General features: G+C 32.1%; 1 protein-coding gene across 3 annotated transcripts; it reads left to right on the top strand.

Moving 5' to 3' along the window:
• Nucleotides 1-1,244: 1,244 nt before the first annotated feature.
• Nucleotides 1,245-17,402, top strand: LOC111594747 (dipeptidyl peptidase 4). 3 transcript variants are annotated; one of them, XM_023308194.2, is made up of 15 exons: nucleotides 1,245-1,398; nucleotides 8,631-8,795; nucleotides 9,839-9,915; nucleotides 10,280-10,583; nucleotides 13,270-13,543; nucleotides 13,602-13,869; nucleotides 14,401-14,695; nucleotides 14,765-14,897; nucleotides 14,953-15,141; nucleotides 15,201-15,325; nucleotides 15,388-15,774; nucleotides 16,204-16,389; nucleotides 16,463-16,620; nucleotides 16,687-16,892; nucleotides 16,952-17,402. In XM_023308194.2, exons 4-15 carry the CDS (start codon nucleotides 10,378-10,380, stop codon nucleotides 17,093-17,095), a joined length of 2,571 nt encoding a protein of 856 aa, XP_023163962.1. In that variant the 5' UTR covers nucleotides 1,245-1,398; nucleotides 8,631-8,795; nucleotides 9,839-9,915; nucleotides 10,280-10,377; the 3' UTR covers nucleotides 17,096-17,402. The 3 variants fall into 3 exon arrangements, with proteins under 3 accessions (XP_023163962.1, XP_023163963.1, XP_023163961.1); XM_023308195.2 differs by lacking the exon at nucleotides 1,245-1,398 and adding an exon at nucleotides 3,274-3,341; XM_023308193.2 differs by lacking the exon at nucleotides 1,245-1,398 and adding an exon at nucleotides 3,283-3,402.
• The last annotated feature ends 1,697 nt before the right edge of the window (nucleotides 17,403-19,099 follow it).

Raw genomic sequence — 19,099 nt, 5'->3', positions numbered from 1 at the left:
GTTGTTGGTGCATTTTGAAGACCAAATGCTTACGTATATATTCGTAATGACCATGCTTAGTTGAGAAGGCTGTTTTTGGGATGGATTCAGAATCTATTTAAATGTAATATGATAGTTTAGGTAAATTAGTTATTAAATATTGACATTTACATAACTTGTCCAATATTCTATCAATACATGTTATCTATTGGGACTTCGTTAAGGTTGCGATAACTAATGACTAATCTCGGCCATTGTTTGCTGGCATTTGTATGGGCGTTTTTCAATAGTGTAAACGTCGTGATGTTCAAACTTACGACCTTTTAGTTCTCCAGTTTCTTGTTGACTTACATTTATTTATATGATGTACACGATCAATGTTGTACTTGTTATTTTCTCATAGTGTGTTATTAATGGCGATGATTTGTACTTTGCAGGCTCTTAGGAACTTTCTACCTATTAACATGTTATGTTGCATGAAAAGTTAAAAAGCTATGAATGGATGAATGGACAGCGTCTAGAGTTTCTATTATATTGATTGGAGCAAATTGATTAAATATTTCGGATGCATCCATTCTTTTCATTCCTCTGTTCTCTTTGAGCTATTTGTATCAGATGACAACTCTTATATCAATCTAAGCAGCTTTTCACTAAGGTAGCTTTTCAGTTATAATCTATTTATAATTTGTTGTACCGTTCACGTTCAAGACTATCTACTTCGTCTTGCAAACGCCTCAGGCAGGATAATATAACTTGTACAATGACAAGAGAATTGTATTATTCATATAAGAAAAACCTCGAGAATATATACAAACTCTAATACCAACAAACATCACAGCTTTACCATTACCGGTGCCTACAATTAAAAATATTGTTGTCAATGCCGACTGAACTCACCGAATGGTTTATATTGACATATTGAGAAAAATTTACCTTGCGATTAAAGATAAAATTAAGGCTAAAAAGAACGACCATGAATATATAACCTGAAAAATGAAATAGATTGAATTGAAGTTACGGCAGGATTTGCTAAAGAACCTTCAAAAAATTCTCGATTTGAGTCAGAGTAAGGTAATTTATACAGGCATTATCTGCATAAAGCCCAACACGAGTCTGCTGGCGGAGGAGCACAAGCAAGTCCTTAACGAAAACCATGCGATGCGTGTGGATGTGTGCAGCGTTGCGTATACCAATACTTTGCGCTGAATTTGTAAAACGACTACTGAGGCGGACTAATCTAAGGTGGCGGTAATGGAAGTCGGCCATAGGAATCAAAATATGACCAGAGAAATGTCACTTGTGTAATTTGAAATCGTAGCGAAATCGGCTCCCAGGCCTAGGCTCTATCTTCAGAGCTGCAAGATAAACAGGTAAACGCACGAGGACGGCCAATATTGCGTTTATTTCGAGAAAAGGCTGGTAAGCTTGAAAAAAAAAGAAGTAAACACACAAACACTTATGTATTGCTACCTAGAATTTAACGAAACCAAAAACTATTAATTTACAAAAGCTTTTATATATATATGTATATATATATACATATTATAAATAATAATTTTCTTTTTAAACAAGAAAGAAAGCTCTAGTCGGGGTGGCCGATTAAAAGATACGCTGATCCCAGTCCTATTTGCGTTTATTAATATTTTCCGTAGTTTGTATCGAAGTTTCAAAAAAAAAGAAAACAAATAATAAACGACATTACGAGACCAGGATTCGAACCCGGATTGTTTGCGCAACATGCACCAAATCTACCAACACCGCCACTTCAAAATTAAAAAAAAAATAAAACAATAAAAAATGTCTCGTCGCCGGGTGGATTGAGCCCGAGGCTAAACGCTAACGAGCGCCGCCTTTAATTCAGCACAATTCAATCGCAATTTCGATTCTTCGAATAGAAAAGAATACACGCACTTGAGTGTATGTGTGCACACGCATAGGAAAAATGTCTGCGCGTGGCGCTGCTGACATGAGCTTTTGCAAATTGGCCAAACGTTTTGTTTAATAACTTCTGTTTTACTTAATGGATTTTAATGAAATTTCAGCATATGATCTATATATCCTATTGGCTTGGTATTTCCAACTAAACTTAAATTTTAAGAAGTTGGGGAAATTTTTGTACTATCATCAACTAGGATACGACGGGCACAAATGGTTATCGAAAAAAAATGATAAATGCGTATTTTATACATTGGTTTATTGCAACGATTCTAGGATCTCAAAACTTGCAATATATACTCTTGAGTAGTTAGTGATTCTAGATACGCCTATAACCCGAATCGATTATTATTGATAATAAGGACTATTCGATCAAATAATATTGTACTGCATGCGGTATATACATATGTATATATAATTTCTTAGCTTTTGTAGTTTACGAGATTGCTGCGTTAATACGGACGGATGGACGGACGGACAAGATCGATCAATAATATCTGATGGTCACAATAACAATAACAATAACCTAATCTGACAACCAATTACAAAGAAAAAGGGCTTTTAAGAATTTGATGAACTTAACAGCTTAATAATATTATTGAGAATTTAAATTTAATTTCGACTCAATAGAAGAACTCGATTGTTTCATTTAAGAAGAACAAGAGATAAAAATTTATTAAATAGTCTTCGAAAATCATTTACAATTGAAAATAAAAAAAAAACAAATTCACAATTTAATTTTGACAGCCTGTATGCAATACTTCCTGGAGACAACTAATTCTGCAAAGTACATAAACTTAACATAGAACTACCCCGGAAACTCGTTCCTTACCTAAAGAGCATGCATAGCAATTGCTCTCATTTAAGAGAAAATTTCCCAACACTTGACCACTTGTTTTATTTCGGTATTAAAGCATAAAACTTAGAAATATGATAATAATATATGTATAGACGTAAACATTAATATGAATTAAATAATTAATAATATTACTTACTGCATATTTCTTATAAGTTTCTGAGAAATAAATAATTTTTTTAAATCTCAGGAATACTTTTTAAGTCACCCTTACGGTTTATTAGTATACATTCCTACACTGAACAAAAAGTAAAAAATAAGACATATATATATATATACATAAATATACATGTATATGCAGTTCTGTACATTTATGTGCATATAGATATATATGAATATATAGAGGATACATAAGAGGGTAATCAATTTTAAGCAAATTCTTTGATTTCGAAATTGCGAACGTTTTCATTTTTCATATTTTACATTATCAGTATTTTGTTCAGTGTACTTACAGCATTTCCCGAATGCCGTTGCAAAAAAATCCTCTCAGTATTTCGCAAGAGCAGTACATTTGTTACAATTCTAAAACAACATCTGGAAATAGGTTTAGTCCCGGATTGCCTGTCGCTGGGTAATGGTCTTCCACTAAATATTATTGAAAACCAGTGTTTGTGTTTTTGGCTATCAATAAAGTATGTACATACATATATGTTTTTATAGAGATATGTTTATGTGTGTGTCTGTACGTAATTACAATTTGAAGGTTTTGATTGTGTAAAAAAATAAGGACTTAACTTTTAAATGTGTTTTGTAAAATGAATAAGCATTGCTTATGAATATATAAATAAATATATATATATATATACATATATATATATACGTATATGTATATAAATAAATATGAAATTATATTAAATACCGAATAGGTATGAACACATGAAATTTTTGGCGCACGAGTCCCTAAACATGCGTATGTATATATACATATATATGTAATATATACGAAGATATGTACACTCGAGCACGTTTGTGCAAATACGCTAATATATATGTACAAAAATACATAATTACTTCTGAAATAACACTACCGGAAAAGGTTAATTACAATGCGAATTTGAGTAGTTGAATATTAACAGACATACTATAGATTTACAAATAAAAACGTAGCGTAATGAAGGAATATTTATGTAATTACACAGGTATTCAGAATTCTATGTAAGTGTAAATGTAATAAGTGTTATTGCCATTTACTTACATATAATATGATTTAATTTATAAATTAATGTGTCTATATGAATGTAAATCAAAATCCGATATAGTATAGTGACTCGAGTATTTGGATGGATGTACATATGTCTACCCTCATAAGTAAACACATATAAACAAGCTTGCACGGTCGTCCTACATATATACATATTTACAGAGCTTACTTAACATAGAAGCCAAAAGAATATGAACTTATATTTTTTCAATGTTGAAAATGTAAATGTATTTAGCATTAATGAGCATTAATGAGTGAAGAATTTATTGAATATATGATGTTATATCAGCAAATTTATACGAGCATATTTATTTAGAGTCGCCGAGAAAATGTTATCCACATTTCCGCCAGTATCAATAAATTGTTAAGATTCATTGTCTACAAGGTAACCACGTTTAAGTCTGTAAATGACTTGGTTTGGTTAGAGTGGAATTTTGATAATTTATTATTTTTGGTGTCAGAATAATGTCACTAATCGTTGGAGCTAACTGAAGTTAATACTTACAAAATTTAGCTTTTCCCTCCCATAGACACTCTTTAAATGAAGTGAAATGTACATGCTTTAATATATTTAAAGGAAATTAAATCGCATTGCGCTAAACTACAAATTAATTCTTGAGATTTAGAGCCTTTTGGGGCCATTAATTTTGCTTCGATTTCAGAATATTATAATCTTTAAAGTATGAACTGATCGCTGCGACATGGACTCACAGGACAATCTACTGCCCAAAGTTACTGATCCTTATTTACCTTAGACTTGTACAAGCTAGCATGCATAATTGTTGAACATATTGAACTTCCTGTCTTCTTGAGTTAAAAACTAATGAAATGGTGTGTAAATCACTAAAAATTGCTCTACTATTGGGGTAATTTCCGTTAAGTGTGTTAAGTAAGTTCGGCAAAAAGATGAAGATTAAGTGTCTAGGGCGTGGAAATCCGCAAAATTCCATATCTTTCCGTATATAGCTAGCAAATGATCTCTTCTATCCATACACCAGAAAAATGTTCTGTAGTCGACGTAAGGCTTTTTTTACAAACATCGAGTAGCGGTGTTAGTAGAGGTGATGCGCGTTGCGTAGCAGATTTTGGTTTGACTCCTAGTGTCCTAATGGAAAGTATTAAAACTTATTAAGAAACAATGTTTGGGATTATGTAAATAGCAGATTAATTTTGTCTGCGAAAAACATTTTATTGAATTCAGCTGTCGGTAATTCCAAGCGCGACTTGTGTTAGAATTCTGGTTTTGAACATTTCATTTTCATATTGGACCAATCTATATTGGCATCCTAAACATAAATGTATCCGTTTATCCTTTCCCGGTACTAAAAATCTAGGTTTAATATTTAATTTCGTAAGTATTGAAAAGGTGCGGTTCAAGTCAACTTCAATCTTTAATTGATTTAATCGCATGTTATCTAGAACTGAGAGCTGCAAAGTTTTAAAAGTTTGAACAAAAATTAAAAGATTGATCAGATAAAGGTGTTTTTGTTGCTAAATAAACACTGAGCTTAAAAGAGCTTCGTTGGTAATTACAATAGATACTGAGTCTTTATAGATATAAAACAAGATAAAAAAATGAAAGTTAAAATAAAGAAAGAACGAATTGAGCTTTAAAGCTAACCCACTCTCATGTGTAAGAAATGCCAGACTAAAGGTTAGGGAGCTGTTATGTAGATCAATAGATGATTTAGTAGCCACACATACGTCCTTCTGCTTGTTACATACATTTCAACAAGTTGATTCATTTTTTGGTTACATTCATTTTAAATCAATACTGGGTACAAAAGCGTACACTTTGTCCACATGTTACGTTACAACAGAACAGCATCAGGCGCCTAACAAGGGTGGGTTCAAGGTAGAATGCCTAAAGTGCTCATATGCAAACTTAGATAATGAGCAAGGGTTTTCGATAATTGATTCAAGGAACTAAAAATCGATGGAATGATATTTTTAAGGGCTGTTGAACGCTTTTTGATTTTTTCCTGCTTACAATGCATTTTGATCGTCATGGGTAAATTTACATATTCTTCGTTGGCATTGCATGTACAATTATTACAACTTTTGTTTTCGACTTAAATAACTGTTTATCTCTAAAATTGAGAACAATATGTATGTATGTATTTGATTTGAATGATAAAATAAATGTTGGCCAGCTGTCTAAGTAACAGGGCTATTTAGAGGACAGTTAAAATTAAATTTACTTCTGAAATACAACTTTTGAAAATCAAGCAAAATATTTAATTGGGGTCTATAATGTCAGAGTACTAACTGTTAATATTTCAACTTAGCTTTGTGACAAATAGATGTAAAATACGTGAATCAATCGGTGAGTTATACTGCTATGAGGTAGGGAATAATATGAGAAAATCATATATATACAAATGCGTTATTTTATCTAGATCAACTTAAACGTTGCTGGTGTGTGGATCAATGCCAAATGTTATGCTTTTACGTTGAAAGCATCGAACCAATTCATATTCAATATGAAATATAATAGTTTAATGTAAATGAAAAAGAAAAGAAACAAGAAAGCTCTAGGGTATCTAGGAGATATCCTTATCCAAATCCTATTTGTATTTTTAAAATTTTCATAGTTTACTGAGTATTAAAAAAAAGAAGAAATAAATACCAAAATTCGAGCCAATATTGCCTACACAACGCGTATCAAGTCTACCAACACCGCCCCTTTAAAATTACAAAAAAAAAAAAAAAAAAAAAACAGAAAAAAACGTCCCTTCGTCGCCTGACATCGAACCCAGAACTTGTCGACAACGATCGCCGCCTCCAGTTACATTAACACCGCCACTGATAATTTCGTAATGTACGTATTTGAATGCATGTATATACATGCATAGGAAAAATTTGCACTCTTTGCGCTGCTTGCAAGGTGGTTTTGGGCAAACGTTTTGTTTGATAACTTCTGTTTTACTTACATTTTTTATTGAGTACTTCTCAGTTTATTACTTTACATATTGGGAAATTTGGAGCCGTTATTCAAAATATAACAAAAATAAAAATTGCATAAAATATACATAAAAATAAATGCAAAATTTAGAGACTCTTAAGCCGTATATAAACTGCATTTCGATCAGGTTATCGATAGACGGACACGGACCTACAAAAAAAGTCAAGTCTCTGGCTCTTATAGATGCTGAGATCGACGCGTTCACACATTCGGACAAAGGGACGGACAGTTAGGGCTCAATGGACTCGGCTTGACTTTATGGGCTTTGCCACGCCTTCTTCTGTCTGAAATATATATTTTAACGAAACCATTACACCCATTTCCCACTTTCAATGGGATCAGGGTATAAAAATGGGATACGTGGCAGACTTCTTAAAGTATATATATTATTGATTAGGACGAATAGTTGTGTTGATCTAACCATGTCATGAACGCAGCGGTCTTTTTTCAATAACTCATCCTATCTAAGAATATCGATAATAATCGATAAATGGGCTTCGTTTTTAAAACTAAGCTTAAATACCGTAAATATTGGAGACTTCAGATTTACCGAGTAAGTTATTGTCATGAATACAGAGATATTGTATATTTTGGATATTGGTTCCACCCCAATTCACAAAATCGCATTTTAAATACTTGGGACTTTTCATTACGAAAATCCGTCTAGAGCAAAAGTTATTCACTCATACTTGTTTAACCGTAGCTCAGCTCAATTACTAGAGACGCTTAGATATGCCCCTGTGTAAATAGTGCAGAAAGCAAAGCCCATCCTTATGCGGGTATGCGTATGTGTGTGAATGTACTTTACGCTATTGAAATATCACCGCTTCACAGGGTTCGTTTTTTTTAATATTTGTAGTTTGTATCGAGTACTAAAAAACAACCAAATAAAAATCGACAGTACGACACCACGATTCGAACCCACAATTTCTACGCAATGCGCATCAGCTCTACCAACTCCGCTTTTACTCAATGGATTTTAATGAAATTTTCAGCAAATAATCTACATATAGAGATGCAAACGCCTTCACATAATGGCCCTATTTCCAACTAAACTTAAATTTGGGGAAATTTGGAGCCATTATCCAAAATTAAAAAAAAATCTAAATTGCATAAAGTATACATAAAACAAAATTTGGAGGCTCTAGCGCTTAAGACTCCTGAGATATAATTTATTAACTGCATTTCAATCATGTTTTTATTCGATAACAATTAAATGCGAATAGTTATCGAATATATGAAACAAACTGTTATGCACGTGTTATTTTTATGTATTCTCTACTGTTCCAAGAATCGAAATTGTTAATGAATTGTGCATGAATTAATAGCCGCACCTTAAACTGAAATTTGCAACTTCTTGCACATGCAGTGCTGTGGTGGCTCGTTGGCGACAAGTTCTGCGTTCGATGCCAGGCGGCGAGAGGACGTTGTTTTTTTTTTTAATTATAAAGTAGCGGAATTGGTAGAGTTTATGCGCGTTGCGTATGCAGCGTTGGTTCGAATCTGGGTGTCATTGTGTACGTTTTTATTTGTTTTTTTTTTTTTTTAATGCTCTATACAAACTATTGAAAATATTAAAAACGTAGAAAGGACTATGATCAGGGTATATTCTAGTCGGGAACCCCGACTAGAGCTTTCATACTTTAATTTTGCTAAACATACTTTTTTAAACAGTATATCCGTTTTATTTTCAGGTTGCAAAAGTCACAATTCACATTCCATTCTGTGATCGTATTTATAGTTTTATGGAGGACGCAACATGAATTATTTACTCATACATAACGACGTTTCATTCTTAATATGTATTGTGTGAATGACACCAGAAATAAACAGTATAGCCAGATCATCAATGTATATTGGTAAGAAAAATGCAACATAAAAACAAAGAAGTATTTGATAAATCAGGTGGTCCTATTAGAAAATGTATTATACATACAAGAACAAGAAACATATAAGAATTGCTAGAACTCATACAAATGAATTATATGTTACATATAATATGTTTTATGGATCGTATATAATAAGTCTTCAAAATGTTTTCAAATATCATTATTTTGTGTATTTTCCAATTATTACTTTTGACCATAATAATAAGAATTTTGCAGTAATAGCGCAGCACATTCCATAAAGAACTCGTTGCTACCTTTAAATATATTTTTAAAATATCTAGCTTACCTTTATCTAGAATGTTTGAGTCAGGTCCTACTGACTACGTAATACTCATTCACTTAAGTTTTGGAAGCGCTTAGATCGGGAATGAGTATTGTGCAGATGGTGGGTATATGGAACTCAACGATCTTTCTTTATAACTACTTTATATAAAAAATAAGAAAGAAAGCTCTATTGGGATGTACCCGACTCGTAGATATCTTGAACCCAGACCAACCTGCGTTTTTAAGTGCAATTTATAGTTTGGTATCTGTAGCATGTTTGTACAATAAATAAATCAAGTAAAAGTGCTCTAGTCTATGCTACCCCAAATCTCCACTCATTCCACAATTCTGTCATGCATACATTACAAACAAGCCATGTTTTGATAAAAGCGCAGATTACAATGGGAATTAGATTTACTATAGGAATTTAACTGTTACGTTTCATTTCTGTATGGTAGAGTCTGAAACATGCGTCTGTGAATTTCATATAGTTCTTTAAATTATAGGGCCGGTCTATTAGGGCGTGGCAAATTGGAATTAACATTGCTTGAATAAATTATTATTTTTCGGATCCAGAATAAGTATTATGCAAGAATAAATAAGATAGCCGGACTAGGAGGTAACCAGAATCCTGTGTATTACTGTCGTTTTAATCATTCTGCTGCGTGCTAATTAAAAATAATAATAAGAGAATTCAAATGTTGGCTTATTTATGTCTTGCAAGCTTAATAAAATTCTATATATTTCAGGATTTTTGTTGACTTTTTTCCCAATTATCAATATAAATCGATGACAAAGAAAATAGCGGCATGATGATTTGGTTAAGGTAAGTAAGTTTGTCAAACAATTCAATGAATTTTAACTTGCAAACTTGTGTTGATGCTTTTTCATAAAATCTGCTTTATTTCATATTTGCATTGCAGTATTTGTATATTCAAAAATTAACATGAGCATACTTATAAATTCTAAAATGTATAATTCTCCCATAATGGAGAATAGTCATATTTGTAATGAGTCCCCATTAAAGTTATTTTTTTACGCTTATATATATTTTCAAATGTAACAGATAGACAAAGTCGTGGCAGATCCTATAAAATATATATAGAATATATAGTTTTATTCAACTCATGTTTGAAAATAGTCTTAGATAAAATAAACTAAATTGTTTCTTTTTATTTGTTCTATTTTAGCTTTTTACTTCTGAGACCGTCCGAAGCACACATCGTATTGCCATAACTTCAATTCTTTACCTATTTTTTTGAATACATCCTGCTTGGATTTAAAAAAGATGCATGCCAATGTGACTGCTGATCGCGGAGGTGGAGGCGGATCATGGAGACTTCCACCGGATGAGACATTGCAAGTTCAGGATCCAAAGCAAAAAGATCAAGATTTAGATTTAGATGAAGGACACAACTGGCGTAGTATAATATTCTCTTTGTTAGTTATCAGTTTCGTAATAGCTGGAATAATAACTGCTATATATTTACTGGGGTAAGTATATTATTTTGCTTTAATGAGTCCATCAAACTGTATTTCTCTTAGTATACGATGGATAGCTAACATTAAAATACGCCAACAAGTTAGGCTCAAAGATAGTTCTTTCACCATAGTTGAGATTCTGACATTTTGTTGTATGTTTAAACGTGATCTCTTACTCTGCATGGTATTCTTGTAATGTTTTAAAGTTAAAAATCAATTTCTATTAGTTTAACAAGTAACAGTGCTCAAGTCAACTAGGAGATACAGTATGAAAAGGCGATATTTTAATTCATCCTACCCTTCTTTTTACATTCTTTACTTGTGTTCTTTACACATGTGCATAACCACATACACGCACGTAAGCACGCGGTCTGCCTACAGCGCTGCTTACGAAGCTGCTAAGCTTGGGTTGTATTATACAGCTGTATTATGTATACTAAATCTTGGGCTGTATTATAGAGCTTATGTATCCCAAGTCATAAATATACTAAATCTGTGTATTCATTATAGAAAATCGTACAGTAAATTGGCTGTTTCCATCTTTTATGTCCTTCATAAGCTTAGCTTGAAGGAAAATGAAGTTGAATTTCCGAAGCTTATCAATGATAAGAAAATGGAAAAAATTGTTGAAAACCATTTATGAAAGCTCAGGGTGCCCGACTAGGAGATGCAATGATCCCAGTCCTATCTGCGTTTTTTAATATTTCCAATGTATCAAATATAAAAAAACCGACAATACGTCACCAAGATTAGAACCAACAGTGTCTACGCATTTTAAAAAATTAAAAAAGTGTTTCCTGTCTGGCATCGAACCCAGAACTTGTCGGCAACGAGTGCCACCTCTACCAACGCCATTATTGTACAGATTGTGAAATCAATTGCGATTATTTGATCATAGAAAAGATTCTAGAAAAGAATGCACGTACGCATGGCGCTGCGTGCCCCGTTCTTTTGCAAATTGGTTAAACGTTTTGTTTAATAACTTCTATTACTTATGGATTTTCATTTTCAGAATATAATCTATTGTCTATTCGAGTAATTGTCAGCTTAGTCAAAATGTAAAATCCTTCACATATTGACCCTATTTCAAACTGAATTTAAATTTAAAGAATTTGCGGAAATTTTAAGCCGTTATCCAAAATAGGTTAAAAATCAAAATTGTACAAAATATACATTAAACTAAATACAAAATTTTGATTATTTGACTCAAACTTGATATGCACGTTCTATACATGGACCCACAACAAATTTCAAGTCTTTAGTTCTTCTATATACTGAGATCGACGTGTTCACACATACAGACAGAGGGACAGGGCTCAATCGACGCCATTGTCCTGATCAAGAATATAAATACTTTTTGGGGTCTGCCACGCCTCCTTCTGACTATTACATACATGTGCACAAAACCATTATACCCTTATTAACCATTTTCAATAAGATCAGGGTATAAAAAGTATAGTCCTACTGCGCATGGTGTACACGAGTATGGCTAGATTGACTTATTTTGTCTTTCTGATAATTATACTTTATGGGATTCTTCTGCGTGGTACATACATTTTCACTAAAATAACATTTGCATATGCAGTTTAGCGCATGTTTTTTTGATATTTAGCGACAAACGCCTTATCTGCAGCATCATAAGAGTAAAAGGGGACATAAGCTGGGTTCCTGCTGAATGGATGAATGTAAGTTGCGAGTCCTTTTAGACTGGATGTAGCTTGTAGAACACGGATTGATTCCATTTTTTGACAGTCCATGATAGTCGTAATATTCTTGCTATTCTTAAACGCTTAATTTGATAATAAATAAAATAAATGATCGTTCTCCAGCTATTAGACAAGGACGCTCAGGCCACTTGGGAGAAAACTTCTTCCAATAATGGTTGATAAAGGTCATTAAGGATGAAATTGTCAGCATTTTGACAAATGACTGAAAATTTACATCACGCCGTGGGAGATGATCTGGTTGGCAATTTATTTATGTCCTTCTGATCATGGGGGCTGGATTTTTCTTTGAGTTGTTATGACTACAATAACCACAACAATGTGTTTGATGATTTGGTGCATACATTTTGGGAAGTTGCTAGAGTAACAAACCCTATGCGGAATATTTGATTATTATAAAGCAAAGTCATCATTGGGTAATTCTAACTTACTGCATTATATCGCACATACATTTATTTTCGCAAATTTTTGATTAGACTTACAGGTGACATTGGTAAAATGTATAGGATCTCAATTCGTAATTCCATGCTTTAGTACATTTTATGGCTAGACTTCTCTTGCGGTGATATTCAAGTTTTCAAATGGAATACCGCAACCTGTAGCAATAAGTCTGCTTCATTTTAAGGTATCCGAACAATCCATCAACTAGCTATGGATCCTGCAAGATCAGTAGGCAATTCAGGTTTAAAATGTTCGCAATATAATGCATCAAATAACCATATATATTTATATATATATAATATATATATATATATATATTATATATATATATATATATATATATATATATATATATATATATAATGCGATTGATAAATGAAATAATATCGCTGTGCAGGATTTTTATCTTCCATCCAAGCACACTTACTATTTTTAAAACATGGTAATCTTTGGTAAACAGTTTCGTGGAATCTCTTAATATTGATAAATGTGTGTAGTTCTTGATTGTTAAAAGTGGTTGTATATCTTTACAGATATGTGGATGAACTACTATATTGGTCAGGTCGCAGAATGATTCTCGATGAATATTTGCAAGGTGAATTGACACCAACCCGATTACAGCCATCATGGGTGACAACGAAGAAATATGTATTTCAATCAGATGATGGAGGGCTTTCCCTATTAGATACATCAGTCAACTCAATTAATATTTTGGTTACAAACCATACCATACGTCAACTAAATGTAAGGGGCTATCAATGTTCACATGATCTTAAATATGTCCTATTCAGACATAATGTAAAAAAGGTAAGTAGACTGAATACTGGTACCTATTCATAATTCATTAAAAATGCGTGAATTTTAGATATTTCAGAAATCGTTCACTGCGTTTTACACAATCTATGATGTAGATAATGACCACCATATGCCTGTGAAGCTAAAAGACTCATCGAAGGTGCAAAGAACCCGACTTCAATATGCTGCTTGGCTGGGAAATACAACTTCAATCATTATTGTTGCTGACAATGATATATTTGTAAGACAATCTCCATCCATGGAAGAAGATATAAGAATAACAATGACAGGGCAAGAAAATAATATTTATAACGGAGTTCCAGATTGGCTTTACCAAGGTAATTATATATTTTTCAACTGTTTACTTCCTGCTTTATTATTGAATTTCGGTTCATGAATTAATTTTGATAGGCGTATTATATGAACGCAAACCATTTGATATATTCAATATATACTCTTGAATACACTTGTCTAACAAAGAGAAGTCGGAAAATATTAAGTATATAACAGAACCGCTATTATTTAAAATACTAGAGACATGAAATTGAAAATATATACCTTATACGGGGCATGGCAAGCTGGAAAATATATATCTTTTAAAGTTTTAGAACTACATTTTCCGGTTTTCATAATATATTAAATATATTATATAATATTATATTTAATAATAATATTTAAAGTCAGGTTTTTAAGCTGTATAGAGATATAATAATGGACATGTCATTTATACGTCTATAATTCTGAAAAAATAGGCACATTTTCAATAGTACATATAGGTACTATGCAATATGTTTAAGGAAAAAATTAATAAAGATTTTTTTAATATATATTTAACAAACAATATATATAAAACAATCATTTTATTTTAGAGGAAATTTTTGATATACCGGAAGCTATATGGTCATCCACTGACGGAAGTCACTTTATTTTCGCCTCATTTAACGATAGTCATGTCGGGATGATGACATATCCCTGGTTATCATCTGGAGCCATAATTGCTGGTAGCGGGATGTCTTCGGGAAGCTCATTTCCTGAAACTAAAAATGTACGATACCCAACACCAGGCACTGCCAATCCAGAAGTTCAGCTGTGGATAGTCGATATAACGAATTTTACGTCCATAAATAAAGTGAAATTAAGGCCTCCACCTTCTCTCATTCATCAGTAAGTTGATATATAGCAATAGAGATTCCATAAAATGTTTATAAATCATTTATTATTTTCCTTTCATAGAGATTATTACATAACATCAGCTGGCTGGGTATCCGGTAGTAATAATCAAGCATCTGTAGTTTTTATGGTACGCTCACAAAATTATAGTATAATAGCAACGTGCTCGAAGGATTCAAATTGGGCATGTGCAGAAGTAAGTATATATATAAGTATATAAATATAATTGATCAATAATTATTATTTTCAAGATTCATTCCGAGCGGGCGCCTGAAGATGAATGGCTAGATATTTTTCCGCATCCTGTATTTTCCCCTGATGGGAACAGTTTCTTACTACTGGCTGGCGTTCAAGAATCGGGAAATGATCATTTTACCCATATAAAACACATTACAATATCGCAGCAGAGAATTTCTGTAATATCCCACGGCCGCTATGAAGTATGCTCCTAATTCGTCTCGATAAAAAAGAAATAATGTTGTCATATTTATTCTAAAAGGTCTTAAAAATCTTGTGTTGGGATACAACGAATCATATGGTGTATTATCTTGCTACTCAAGACAAAAAGCCAGGGCAAAGACACTTGTATTCAGTAAAAGATCCCGTACATGATGATACCAGAAAGTAAGTAGACTGTCTTCCTTAGATTTCCATTATATTAAATATAATTTTGTTTTTATTAACAGGAGCGAACCACAGTGTATAACATGCGATTTAGGCGAAGCTCTATGGAGTAGCAGATATTACTATACAAATTGTTCCCATTTTGACGCTTTTATAACACCATCAACAGGTTTAGCAACGAACTATGGAATTGATTTCTACATTCTCGAGTGTCAAGGTCCAGGATTACCAGTATCTGGAGTGCATACGCAAAAGACACACAGCCTTGTGAAAATATTATATGATACGCGACCATTCTACACAGAAAGGCTACAAAAACTAGCATTACCAATACAGAGGTCATTTGAAATACCATTGCCGCATGGGAGTCGGGCGCAAGTGCAATTGCTTTTGCCACCTAGCTGGCGAGAAGAACTCCGGGACGCAGCGTTTCCGGTTGTTGTCGAAGTGTATGTATTTATTAAATATTTTAAAAAGACTGCATTCACTAAATATTTAACAATTATTTTCTAATAAATATTTGTTAGTTATGAAAAATGAAATTTAGTTATATCCTGAACCCATAAAGTAGATATATTCTTGATCAGGACAACGAGCTGAGTCTGTCTAGAGACTTACAATTCTCTAGATTAATATAATTTGATTTAGTTTTTAAGCATAGATTGAATACTGCCAAAGATGGAAACATCAAATTGTTCTGTAGTAAATACACTGATTTTATATATTTTGGGTTTTAGAAACTCCCCCCTTTCCCATAAATTAGTAAAAAACGTATTTCAAATACTAGAGACGCTATGGCAAATACACACATATGGGAATGACATTATCACGCTATCAGACTTCATCTTACCTCTTACTTATTTTCTTATATTTTCCAGGAATGGCCGGCCGGGCTCCGAGTCTGTTTCCGAAAAATTTAGAATAGATTGGGGAACATACATGTCCTCGAGAAATGATGTTATTTATGTGCGCTTGGATGTTAGAGGAGCAAAAGGTCAAAGCAAAAAGTCTTTATATCGTCATTTGGGAGGAGTCGAAGTTCAAGATCAAATATCTGTTTTGAGGTAAGAATAATTTCTAAAAGAGAGTAAGGCGTCATATGCAATTTTAACAATTTGAATTTGTCTTAATTTTAAGATATTTGTTGGATACCATAAGTTTCTTGGACGAAACAAGAGTTGGAATTTGGGGCTGGGGATATGGAGGATATGTGACGTCAATGGTTTTAGGAACTCAGCAAGATGTCTTTAAGTGTGGAATATCAATCTCCCCTATTGCAGATTGGTTATATTATAGTAAGATATACAAATTTATTACCAATTCATTGTTTTTCGTTTACAAAGCAATTTAAATGATTTTAGATTCTGCCTTTACTGAACGCATATTAGGTCTACCTGCAGAAAACTATAAAGGATACGTAGAAGCTGATGCAACTCAACGTGCTCGACTTATTAAATCAAATTCTTTTTTTTTAATCCACGGCTTAGCAGACTCTACAGCACCCTACGTACATGGTGTTCAATTAGCTAAATCATTAACAGAAGCAAATATATTATATCGATATCAGGTATAATTTTGTAAATCTATATGTTTTACTCCAAAAATAATGCTTACTTGTATTTACAGACTTATGCTGACGAAGGTCATGATTTAAATGGAGTGCTAGAGCATGTGTATTCTTCAATGGAGCATTACTTTGCAGAATGCTTGAGCTTGGATCCAGATGACACTAAGCCAGACTTGGAGCAAAATATGGTACCTGCTGAGTAGCAGTGTTAAAAATAATAGAAAACCTTGGCAATGTAAATAAAGTAGGCTAATTATTATAATATTACACAAAACTTGAACTGTTATACCATTATAATTAGATACACTGGTTGTTTACCAACGAAGGACATCTAAAAATCGTAAATGGCTCATCAATTGCTTTATACTTAAAAAAATATAATGTAGTACTTATGCCACAAGATTTAAAGTTACACAAAATATCCTTTGATCGATGGTTGTATTGTGTATATTGTAAATTTTTTCTCAAATATTTTGTAAAATCTTAATCTTATATACAACCCAAAGAGCCGCGTTCGCGTTGGTATAATTACATGCTTCCTTTTTTAGTCCTTCCTAAATCTATATATATATTTATATAAATATATATATATATATATATATATATATATATATATATATATATATATATATATATATACATATATACATATATATATATATATATATATATATGTATTTAATAGTATACAATAATAAAATTAGTATATGGCAGTGGTTTTAACAGAAGACTATTTATACTGCTTTCAGTAACCTCTTTAATAACATATATACATATTTGGTCTGTTAGATTGGACCGTTCTATTTTGTTGTGCACATAATACTCACTCATTGACCGCTGAGAAAAACTTTTTGTTAAATATAAAAAATAAAAAAATCATAGACTAAGTCGTTTTACGAAACTGTTGAATCAATTGAAATTGAATTTTAATTTTATATCTTAACTTCTCATTTAGTTTTGGAATCCATAAAGTTAAATCAATTAACAATCGTAAATGCAATCAGCTTATTATAAAGTGAACTGCCTGGCGCTCATACAGATATACTCCTGCACTAAATGTGAAGATCCTAATGCCGTAGCTACTCAATTCAATTTGTCCCCAAGTATTTTAAATAAATCTAGGGTATTGTAAAAAAAAATTTGGCAAACAGTTCACAGAATTTTTTATTTTTATAAGTCTTACACGTATTTTAAATACAGACTATGATAGAATTAAACTTTATTAGTCATCTTCGTTTTTCGTTGCGAACAAAATATTTATTTTAATGTATAATAATTGAGCAAAAGCTGAGTCATTTTTAAATTTACAAGCGACTTAACTATTTAAGATTCGGACTTCCGAAAGTGTTGTCTTTATTTATTTATATTATAAGATAATAATGGTGATTAGAAATTTTACATCTAGGTCATACGTGTATGTATTGCTATTTGACTTGTTTTGTTTGTTTTATTTAAAATATAATATAAATAAATAAATTATATTTTATTTAGTAATAAACTGAATTATTTTAGATTTATAATTAAGTAAATAAAGGGTATTGAGTATATGAATATATTCTTAAGACTAATAACCTCGTCGTATAAATTCCTATTAAGTATACCTCAGTTTGCGGAATATTTGTAATTTGCATAGAAAGTCTTTCAATAATGCGTAATAATTGAATGCTGTCCCTCTGATCCTTTTGACATAACATTAACATATAATATTGAATAATCCTAAAAGTTTAGTCCCTAAGTCAATTATTGACTATTCGCAAAAAGTGCCCTTCCTGTGAACAGATTGCAAATTTTTACTCTGTTATTGAAGCCATGAACTTGACAGACTTTAAAATATATCTCGGTATTTACAACCGGCAATAGAGTTTGTATATCCATATTCATATTCAATAATGAAACCCAGATTATAAATATTTGTTTTTTTTTTATTTTAGATATATAGTAGTGACTTGGCTATTCTTAACTAATTTCACACATTACAGTCCATAGCGCAGCCCACGTTGAGCCGTAATTATGCATGCATGTGGATTTCTGTGATTTCGCGAAGTGAAAAGTGCATACTCAGTCAGCCGGTGTGAAATCAAAATATTTCGCCGTTCTAAGCTAGAGACTTAAAATATATGAATTGTAGAAATTCCTATGCCCATTGGGGACGTGGTGAAACGAGAAAATCTATATAACTGTAACTCGAACAACAACTATAACCAGAA

The sequence above is a fragment of the Drosophila hydei genome, unplaced genomic scaffold (assembly GCF_003285905.1).
Source record: "Drosophila hydei strain 15085-1641.00,03,60 unplaced genomic scaffold, DhydRS2 tig00000149-arrow-pilon, whole genome shotgun sequence".
In the NCBI taxonomy this organism is placed as follows: domain Eukaryota; kingdom Metazoa; phylum Arthropoda; class Insecta; order Diptera; family Drosophilidae; genus Drosophila; species Drosophila hydei.
Note: the sequence above shows the minus strand (reverse complement) of the source record. Positions and strands in the feature narration are given on the sequence as shown.